Consider the following 11024-nt stretch of genomic DNA (forward strand, 5'->3'; position numbering starts at 1 on the left):
TTGCCACTTACCCTAACCATGAAAAATGAATGCCTAACAGTAACTATAACCTAATTGTAACCCTGACACTAAAACCACATTTTGAGTCTCACACTCGTGGGGGCGGGCACTTTGTCCTCATAAGTGACTGTTGGTCCCCACAAAGATGCCTAAACCAGTACAAACACTCGCAGAGACACCAGTGCCATCTGCCCTCATCTACTCTTCTCTGGGGCAGCAGCCAACCCTCCGCCTGGTGCCAGTGCCCACTACCAGCATGATCCAGGCCAAGACCAGAGCACGCTCCCGCTGCAGCGGGGTGTCAGCGGGCAAATGGTGTAAATAAAGATCAGGTGGAAGAAAGCCAAACGATGTGTGGGATAGACGATGCTGGAGAATCGAGTCAGCTGCAAAACATAAACATTCATGCTTTCCATAGAATAACATGTTCTTTATATGTTCTCAGCGCTGAAAACCTAAAGTGTTGAAGCAGAAAATAAGAATAAAAGCTCAATATAATAAAATAAGATTCAAAATAAATTACGTCCTTCTGGAAGTCTCGTCTGAGTTGGTATTTTAAGCCATTTTAAAATTTCAGTAAAGTCTGAGGCAGAAAAACTGAATCAAAAGTTAAAAGTCAAAGTAAAGTTTAAAAGCTTTTCCCTCCACGGCTGCTCTCGCTGCTCCTGCAGGCTGTTTGTTTAAAATCCAGGATTCTTGAATCCTGCTCGTCTCGTCTCCGGTATGAAGCGAGCAGATGAAATGGCAGATGTAAATGTAAATGCCAAGAATAATAATAATGGATTGCATTTATATAGCGTTTTCAAGGCACCCAAAGCGCTTTACAATTCATTCACTCTCACATTCACACACTGATGGAGGCAGCTACAGATGTAGCCACAGCTGGTAAAGTGTGTTGCCCAAGGACACAACGACCAGGACAGAGAGAGCAGGGGGATCGAACCAGCGACCTTCCGGTTACAGATGTGCTTCCCAACCCCCTGAGCCACGGTCTTGCTTTTGCAGTTTGCATTCTGCAGTTTCAGTTTTCGCTCCTCTGCGGGAACGCAGCGCTCGGCCGCTGCAGGGCGAGCTGGAAAAGGTGAGTGTGTGATACTGACGGCGGCGTGCTGGGGCTGTAAAAGCAACAGGAAGTTAGTTGTTGTAGTTCGCCCTGCTGTTCTGGCTCATTTACCAACACAGTCGGCTGTTAGAGGCGAGGCCCTGATGCACGACTCATGGAGGAAATTATGGTAGTTTAGATCCTTTAACACATGATTGCTGCAATTTGCATCGAGTTGTTCTCCGTCTCTGCGTCGCAGCTCAGTCACAGCTCCACACAGAGACGTAATGAAACGTACTCTAACACAGCGCTGCACCCAAATGTAAAAACCACACCGATATACAGACACTTCTGCAGGTGGGAAACACTGTTAGCTGACTTATTGTCAATAATAAACTAATAAAGGCTGAAAAAGTGTTGTTTACAGTCTGGAAGCATTTGATTGGCCCATAAATGGAGTTGCAGGAAAAACGATGACATCATCCTGTTGATTTTTGTGGGTTCTTCTTTCAGATGAAGGATGTTTTGTTTCAGCACGATTAGAAATGAATTCAGTGATTTGTCTTTGATTATTCACACATTTACAGACAAGTGGAGAAAAGAAATCGCAGCTTTAGCAGCCATAAAAAATCACACCTCTGAAGGAACAAACAAATGAGCGAACCTAGCCCAAAGCGATCGTGCGCTCCAGTAAAGCTCAGCAAACTCTGAGAAGAATTAGTGTGGAGAAGAAGTAACGTCTGTGTGCCGACCTGAATGCTAACAATCTGCGGTTTCCTCGCAGCTCCTGAAGTCGTCAACTACGAACCTCTGGGCCTGGAGGCAGACATGTGGTGAGTAAACACGCAGAGCTTCATCCCAGCTGTGCGTCTGCTGTAAAATACATCGAGGATTTTCATGGTGTTTGATGTTCGAGATGTTGAAAAGCTGAACTCTGTTCCTCTCTCCTGCCTCCGCCCAGGAGCGTCGGTGTGATTACCTACATCCTGTGAGTATCTCAACCCCGCAGCAAACCTGCTCTGGCATAAACTGTATGTAAGCGATGGAGCTTTTTGAACCTGCTCTGCTTGTCTGACTGTAATTGAAAGAATGACAACAGCAACAAACCAGCCCGCCCCTCGTTCTACTACAACAACAAGAGTCGCCCCCTTTTGGCCATTAGAAAGAATGCAGGCTGGCGGCTTTTACACCTGATGGGAAGGGACCAGTTTTTATGTTTCACTTTGCTGTGTTTTCACTGGCTGAGCGTGAGCAGCAGCGTGTTTGCCAAGACGCGGCGATCTCAGCGGCGTCTCTCTGACCTCGGTGGGCGAATCTACGGTGGCCCTGAGAGCTCAAATGCACTGAAACATCAGAAATTAGCAGCAAAAAAAAATAATTCAAAAGCTCATAAAACGTGACGGCCCAGCTGCGAAAATCACGAGCTAACAGGAAACAGCTGAGCAAACACGCGTGTCCGCGATTATGAATCATGTGATTAAAACACGCGTTTCCTTCCATCTTTGATCTTTTTGACTCTTTTGTGCGAAGCCTTTGTTTTTTTCTTGATGGCGCTTCGTGTCACACCCAAACCAGCAAACACCCGCAGAGCGCTTTAAAGATGGCGTCAGAGAGCTACTGTTGTGATTGTGTTCGTATTAAATATCACGCTGCGAGTCGTCGACTGCATGCAGCCCACAGCTGCTGTATTTCCACGGTCAGCGGCTGGTTTTCACCTGAAGAACGTTTTGTTCCAACGTCATCATCAGTTTCTTTGTTCTTCGTGGTTTCATTTGAGGAAGAGTTGAGCTCAGTCACCAAACGAAGCCGTCACAGGGTCGGCGACACACTTCCTGTGGGCTCGCCGACTGTCACGCTGTGATGGGACCCGCTCTCGTCACACGTCCAATTATCCACTGACGGAAAAGGTTGTTTAATATAAAACTGATTTATACTAGTAAATTCCTGCAGTGTTTGATTATTTTTAAAGAAGTGGCCTTTTTAGGAGGATGTTTGCTCCGACACACTGAACAGCCCTGTTATTAAAAGCTTGTTTTTCCTGCTGCGCGCACTCTGGAACCTAAATGAGCCGAAACTCGTCACGATATTTAAAACACTTTAAACAGATCTTTGCCTCTGAGCCACAGATGGGATTTTCCCAGTCCTGATAATCTCTGCATGTAACTCGCACGTTAAGCTGTTTTTAATATTTGAAAACTTTTTTTATTTGCTCTGATTCTTAAATATTAGCACTAACGTGCACTGTTGTTTGAGGCTAGTCTGCTTAAGCTAATTGACTCTGGACTTTATCCTGCTCTGCCGAGTCTGCTGTGATCTTATCAGCATGTCGTTGGGTTGATAAAGCAGCTCGGAGGATCGCAGTAGTCTGATTGGATCCAACAAATTCTCCTGAATTCACGTAGTTTGGTCTTTAAAGCAGCTGTTTGTGTGCTCTGTGTTAGTGAAGCAGTCGCCTGCAGACGTGTCAGCACAGTTTAATTCAGCAGCAAAAGTTCACGTCCTCGACGACCCGCCGGTCGACTGCTGCCGGCTCTCGATGATCCCGGCGCCTCTCTGTGTACTCGGCTGAAGGCTTCCTGAGCTCCCGCGCACCTTTATCCTTCAAAGTGACACCTACACCAATTTTTCCAAAAAACAAATCGCACATTAGTTGCGTTTGCCTACACAAACATGCGAGCGTGCCAAACAAAACAAGGCGAGAGAGAGAGGGGGGGGTAAATGCCAAACGCCAACCTAAAGGTGTCATCAGAATATTCAATAATAAGCAGCTGCAAACAACACGAGCTTTTCAGTTTGCATGATACACAATCTCATACAAATGTGTGTGTGCTCACACACATGTGGGGTATTGATATCTTGTGGGGACATCTACCCAGTCCCCACAAAGACATGAATACAAACGCACACTCACACGTGCATCCCTGTTCGTGGCGTCCGCCCACACAGCTGTCACAGCTCAGCCTGGCAAGGTAGAAAATAGATTGTTCTCAGCTTCTTATCACAGCAGAGCAACAGAGAGGTGCGCTGACTCTTCATCTCTCACTGGCAAATGTAGTGTGTGTGTGTGTGTGTGTGTGTGTGTGTGTGTGTGTGTGTGTGTGTGTGTGTGTGTGTGTGTGTGTGGGAGCGTTCGGTGAGCGTGACACGATGACCACAGAATCATAAACAGTGCTCTGGGTAATGAAACGCGCTCTTATTTCCTCTTTCATCAGGCCTGGCGTGCCGTGCGCCACACAGCCTGGCATCATATGAGTGAAGGTGGCGCCTCTCTGCTCTGCTCACGCCCAGTCTGGCTTTCAGGCTGGTCACAGGGCTTGATTTCGGCCTGGTGCTCAGTGCACGAGTGTTTTGGAGAACCAGGAGGTAAAACGTCACCAGGAGTCCCGACGTCACGCTTCCCTGCTGATTGTATCGCCTGGCCTCGTAACGAGCCGCCGCAATGACTCGTTTGTTGTGAGCAGCTTTATACAGTCGATAAATTCATACATTTCCGCTCAGCCTGAGCTCGACCTGCACAGCTCCACGCCTCCAGATCACATGTTAATTAGCAGCTGGTGACGGGATGCAGGAGTCGGAGCAGAAGGGGAGGCCGGGTTTGTCGGGAACTGCTGTTCGGTTTAACGGGCTAAAGTCCGGGAGGCCGAGCCCTCGTTAACGTGCACGACTGCTCAGCCCTGCGTGTGCTGCGCCGTGGTCTGTCCATTGAAGCGTGCTCCCCTCAGTGCATCTGCTTTGTGTTCAGTGGAGGTGTGAAGGTGCATTAAAATTCCTGCACTCACACCGAGAGCGGTCCAGCTGGTTTCCCTGAGAGTGTTTGATAGCAACGCTTCACTAACGAGTCAGTTATTTGCAGCTCTTTAATCACATTCACTCAGCAAAGCGTTGTAAGGTTGTAGTTTGGATTTCAGGGGCTGAAGCTCATCAGCGTTTGGACTAAAATTCCTCTTCCTTTGATTACAAGACAGCTGAGCTGTAGTCAGAGAAGGTTCCACCTGATGTGATGCAGAGCTGGTTTGTTAAAGTCCTCACACAAAGATAAAAACCCGCCAGCCTGCACGTTTCTGACCTCTCCGTTAACCTTTCTCGTCCTGCAGCCTGAGCGGAGCCTCTCCTTTCCTGGGCGACAACAAGCAGGAGACTCTGGCCAACGTGTCGGCGGTGGACTACACCTTCGATGAGGAGTTCTTCAGCAACACCAGCGTGCTGGCCAAAGACTTCATAGCGAGGCTGCTCGTCAAAGATCCAAAGTATGTTCTGTTTCCGTTGTATCTGAGATCACAGCGGCCTTAGAGTCACATCAGAGCAGGAGCTGCTTTAATCACGACAAACGTTTCCATGCACAGCTGCCAGACTGCAGGGTGACTCCTTCAGACACAAGTCTGCTTTGAGGCCTTCCTGCGTATCCTGACTCGAGGTAGTTTGGTTGACGGTGTGATTTCCTCCAGTCAGCTGAACAACAAAGGAACACATTTAGTCTTCAGCTCTGAGTCTTGGCTGTAACAGCAGCGTTTAAACGACGCGTTGACTTCTAAATGGTCGCTCTCTGATTGGTCTCGTTTAATCGCTTTTAAAACGCTGACAGGAAAATTGAATAGGTGCTTTCTGCAGATATTCCAGCTACGCCTGCCTCCTCGCTCGGCGCCGTGCCTGTTGGCGCTGGCTCCTAAAATTGTTTGGACTGTTCCCTCGTTACAGAGTTGCTGTAGCAACAGCTGAATGGCTGCAGCTGTGCTCGAGGACAGTTACCGCCATCCAAGCTCTTTTCTGCTCGTAATTACGCCAGCTCCTTTCAAAACAACGGCGTGAGAACGAGCGGGCTAACAGAGGTGATTAATTGTAGGTGTGAGGATGATTTCATTTGGATAACCTTAAGTCAGAGAGGAGACGGTGAGGGGGGGGCATGCGCTGCTGTAAACAGAGAGACTTTACCAGCTTCGCCTGATGGGGCTTTCAGAGATGACGGGCCGAGCGCTTCGTAATGGAACGGCTTTTAATTGATCTGCGTCGAGGTTTGCATTCACTCGGCGGCAGGAAGATAATGAAGAGATGCTGTTATGAAGTCTGCTGGGTTAAAGCTGCACCAGCACAGGCCTGGAAGTCTGGGAACCTGTGTGGTTGGTGTGAATGCAGTCGCCTCGGCTGCAAACGGGGATGTGGTGGCGATCGGGCCGAGCCGAGAGGAAGCGGCGCCTTCGCCAGGTTCCCCAAAATCTATGTAGGACGTACGGAAACCTTTCGTGAACAACGGGCTGTTGTTGGACTGAGGCCGTCCCTGCAGCACATCGAGCTTTACTAAATATTAATCATTAATGTTGGTGCAGCACTCTGTCAGGTAACTTCTGCTTTGTTTGGATGAAATGTGAGCGTTTTAAAATCTGTCAGACTGTTGTCTGTCTCAGGAAGTAGCACCGAAGTGCACCACGTAGATTTGTTCCCTTTACTCCGACGACCACGCCGAGCTTCTCGGTACCGCCTTTCATGAGACGCCGCGTAGAGAAGCATCGAAAGAGGAAACTGAATATTCCAGGTTAACAAAGAGCAGCTGTTATATCTTTATTGCTCATTAGGTGCAGAGTGACAAAGGTCAGCTGTGTAATATCAGCAAGCGATTATTAAAAGACGCACAGAGACGAGGCTGCAGCCTGACACGGACGCACAGCTCGCACACCTACAGCCAGCTTACACTCACCCGGTGTGGGTGTCTGTGGACTGTGGGAGGAAGTAAACCCACACAGGAAGCCTGGCAGGTTCAAACAGAGGGCAGCAGGTTCAAAGCACACAAAACATTTTACAAATAAAACCAAAAACACATCTATAACCTGTAACTGCCTCAGATTAAAGCAACTAAGATGAAAACAATTAGGAGATAAATGAAAGTCCTGCTGCCGTCAGGCTTCGTGTCTCCATCCCAACTGTATGTTTCCTTTGTAAAACAAAATAATCAGCATTAATGCACAAAGAAAAAGACCGAAGCTGAACCGCAGCAGCTGGAACATCTGATGGTGAATCATCGAGTTTCCTTTTCTGTCCACAGAAAGCGAATGACCATCCAGGACAGCCTGCAGCACCCCTGGATCAAGGTGGGACTGATGTCGCCGTTTGGATTTTGTTGTCTGAGCTTTTCTAGCTTTAACATTTATCTCGTTTTGTTTCCTATAATCAGCCAAAGGACACTCAGCAGGCTCTGAGCAGGAAGGAGTCGGCCGTCAACATGGAGAAGTTCAAAAAGTTTGCAGCCAGGAGAAAGTGGAAGGTGAGAGTTTTCCATCGTACTGGTTTCTACGCTCACGCTGAAGCTTCAGGAGCAACAAAATACATTTCCCATGATGCACTCTGAAAGCTTCTTGCTACAAAGTCTCCTCATTGGTGCTTCGCTGTCACTGCTGATCGCCGCGGGGTCGCCGCAGCCATCAGATTCACCGCCGGCTTCTTTACTGCGTGTCGACTTCGGTTCGTCACAGCTGACCCGGCGACGCTCCCAGCCAACACAACGCAGCGGCGTTTGAAGCTGCGGCGATGCTGTCGCCATGTTTCTGTCTTCTGTTTGGTGACTCACAGCAGCTCCTGGCTTTGCAGCAGCCTTCATCTTTGAGGATTTATTTATGTTTGATACACAAAAACCTCCAAAACACACAAACGTTAAACGCAGCTCAGGCTCATCTCGAAATTCAGAGGGAAGAATAAAAAACTGCAGCGACACAAAGAACACCTGCTTTTAATAAATGAATTCTTATTAATTGGACAAAATCATTTATGTGTTTATTGATCTTTATACTGAGCAAAGGCTCAGAGATCATTTGAGGTCGTCAGTTCGCTCTCTGGTGATGATGGTTGATATATAATCTGTAACATCGACGTGAAGCTGGAACATTTGCAGACGTGTGAGGTCGATCCACGTGCAGGTCAGCGGGTTACGAGCGATGAATCGGAGCAAAGAACTCAACCAGAGCAGAAAATCGCTCTCCTGCCTGTCGGCGGGGATCCTTAACGTGACGTGACGTGAGCTTGTCCTGCTTCTGCACATTCACCGACCCCGTGTCTTCTCTGTTTGTCTCTTGCAGCAATCGGTCCGACTCATCTCCTTATGTAACCGCCTGTCCCGCTCCTTCCTGTCCAGGAGCAACATCAGCGTGGCCCGCAGCGACGACACGCTGGTAAGACGCAGAGCCTCGCACCAGCAGAGCAGCTTCATGCACCTGCTCCAGCTCTGAAGTCAGTCCTTATCTCCAGCCAAGAGTTAGAGTAACTGAGACGTGCAGCGCGAGCGCTTTCAGTTTGACTGAATGTTCAGTTACAGCTCAGGTATTTGTGGCCTGACGGCAGAAAACCATCTTTTCCTCATTCCTGCTGTGTGTGTGTGTGTGTGTGTGTGTGTGTGTGTGTGTGTGTGTGTGTGTGTGTGTGTCTCTTTGTTGGGAGGTTTACTGTACTTGTGGGACCGTCAGCCCTTATGGAGACCTGGTCCCCACAAGTTTGAAGCCATTTTTGAGATTCAAAGTGTGGTTTCAGTGTTAGTTACAGCTTGGTTATGGGTCAGGCTGAGGTTTAGGAATTCATTTTCCATGGTTAGGGTCCAGGGAAAGCATTATGTCAGTGAGATGTCCCCACAGGTCAAATGATGAGTCAGCTTGTTCGGACACACGGAGGCTTTTACGTTGTTAGCGTGTCCGTTTCCAGTCGACACGATAAGCTGGACAGATGTAAACACTGCAGCTTCTGTGAGGAGCTCAATCATTCACAAAGCAGCCGGGGCCGGCCCTGTTATGTCATCGAAGGATTACACAGCAGCTTCCTGCCGTCACAGGTGACCTGACAGGTAGGACTGGGCACGGTGAGGTCACAGCGCCCCCTGTGGTTCAGGGTAACAAACACAAGCTCTCTGATGGAGACTTCCAGGCACGGTTTAGTGACTTACCTGAAAAGCAGGTACAGGTGGGTGTTCGTGCTCTGAGCACAGCCCGGCCTGCTGGGACGGCTTTGTGAATAATTAAGTTTCTCACAGAAGCTGCAGTGTTTACACGTGTTCAGCTCATGTTACCGAGGTCAGCTCCACTAGTTCAGACAGCTCATTATTCCTGCATGCTCCTGCAGGACTGTTGTGGTTTCTTCCTCAAATGAACCTTTTGATTGTTGTCTGTCTTGTTTTTTAATCATGCATTCAGGTATTTGTTCTGCAGTTTGGATAAAAACATTTGAACTTGGCAGCGATGTGAAGCAGAAAGACTTCATGTGATTAGAGCTCGTTCTTGCTGAGCGTCTGCTTGCATCACCGCTCGATGAATAAATGGATGAGTGTGGTTACCGTCGCAGTCGGAAGGCCGCTTCTTTGTACTGCAGTTATTAAATCATTTCTGTGTATTTTGGAGGTCACAACGAGACCCGGAGGTCTTTTTCACGTGTGTGCGATCGAGGTGGGCATGGAGCTCCCAGCAGGGCCTCGCTGCTCGTGCATGTTTGTGCTGTTTGCAGCTCTCCGAGGTGCTTTAGTCACGGCTCGCCCAGCAGCGAGGTTATGTTGAGGAATGCGGCCAAAGAGTCGAGCTTGGCTGAGCAAACGCCACATCAGCCTCGCTCTCTCGCTGCCTCCTCGCCTCCCCGCCTCCCCGCCTCGCTCATCGTCGTCTCTTTGTGCAGCGAGGCGGCACGGCCCGTTGCTGCGCTGCACGGCTGACTCTGGCTGAAGGTGACCGGGTCACATGTCGCTGACAGAGTCGTAATCGCTGGATTCTCGGTTTAGATCAAGTGAGCAGCAGAGGATTAAATGTCTTTAACCGTGTTTCTCACCTGTTTAGGACGAGGAAGACTCCTTTGTGATGAAGGCCATCATCCACGCTATAAATGACGACAACGTGCCGGGTCTGCAGCATCTCCTCGGCTCGCTGAACAACTACGATGTGAACCAGCCCAACAAGGTGACGCAGACACGCTCAGCTCGTTCCTGCTGAACCCAACGAATCTGAAGCAGTGACGCAGAAGCACGTCTGCCAGTGTCTCTGTTCAAAACTGAATACATCAGAGTGAAGCAGGCGCCACCCTGAGTCATCCACACAGAGACGTGTGTGTGGAGCTGTGGATGTGCTGCCTCCATCTTTCTCTGAGAAGTCACGCTTTGAGTTTTAGACGCTGGGACCAGGTTAAGACTCGGTAACGAGTTAGCTTTGTGCTGAGGTTGGGAAACAGGTCAGACTCACACGAGCGCGAGCGGCGTTTCTTTAAACGTTCACATGTAACAAAGTCACCATTCAAACAGATAAAACCGTCACATTTGCAATTTTTATAACTAAATAACTTGTTTATTCTTCATGATCCCAAGAAATTGTGAAAATCAGGGAATAATTTTCCCTTTTCGGGCATTTTTCACGCCTGTGTAGGAACGCTGGCTCAGCGGGAGCAGCGATTTATTAAACTGAAGCTCTCAGTTATTCCACTGCAGGCACGTCTCACAGTATCCAGTGGGCTGGACTGCACCGCTGTGCTCCAGATTCAGATGAATCGTGCAAATAATTTGAGAAATGATTCAGTTGTTGTGCAGCCTCGTGTTGCATAATGATGTTTGTGATGATGTTTGATCCGGCTTGTTCCAGCTCTGCTCCGACGCAGAGAGCTGATTGGCTGTCAGAGTTACATGTCTGAGCTGTGCTCCACACTGTGTGGACGGCAACCCTGCTTTCACATCCGAGGCAAAACGTAGCAAAGTGGAATATCCACCCAGGAATAGAAAGTCTGACACAACCATCCCTCCACTTTATTAACCGCTTATCCAACAAATCCCAACGCCGACAAAATCATGACAGATTAAAAGTTGATTAAAGAATAAAATGAAAGCTTGAATCGTCTCAAAGATCTCCATAAAAATCTTTGTGTCTTTTCCATGTTTATTTAAAGCTGCCAGCTTCCCAGAAACTAGGTCGCCCCGTCCTGCAGCCGAAACACAGCAGAAGAAAAACAGCCTGACGTTTTAAACACTGACGTTCCACAGAGC

The 11024-nt window shown here is 48.5% G+C and overlaps 1 protein-coding gene across 1 annotated transcript in view; it reads left to right on the forward strand.

Moving 5' to 3' along the window:
* The window catches only part of dapk1 (death-associated protein kinase 1), a 42418-nt gene that overhangs the window by 13041 nt on the left and 18353 nt on the right, over positions 1–11024 (forward strand). Inside the window, exons 5-11 of the mRNA XM_013910189.1 lie at positions 1827–1875; positions 2004–2030; positions 5137–5289; positions 7077–7122; positions 7206–7295; positions 8104–8196; positions 9835–9972. Coding sequence (XP_013765643.1) covers positions 1827–1875; positions 2004–2030; positions 5137–5289; positions 7077–7122; positions 7206–7295; positions 8104–8196; positions 9835–9972 — 596 coding nt within the window. The remainder of the gene's footprint in view (positions 1–1826; positions 1876–2003; positions 2031–5136; positions 5290–7076; positions 7123–7205; positions 7296–8103; positions 8197–9834; positions 9973–11024) is intronic.

Source organism: Pundamilia nyererei, unplaced genomic scaffold (assembly GCF_000239375.1).
Source record: "Pundamilia nyererei isolate P.nyererei 1_Seehausen unplaced genomic scaffold, PunNye1.0 scaffold00038, whole genome shotgun sequence".
Taxonomy (NCBI): domain Eukaryota; kingdom Metazoa; phylum Chordata; class Actinopteri; order Cichliformes; family Cichlidae; genus Pundamilia; species Pundamilia nyererei.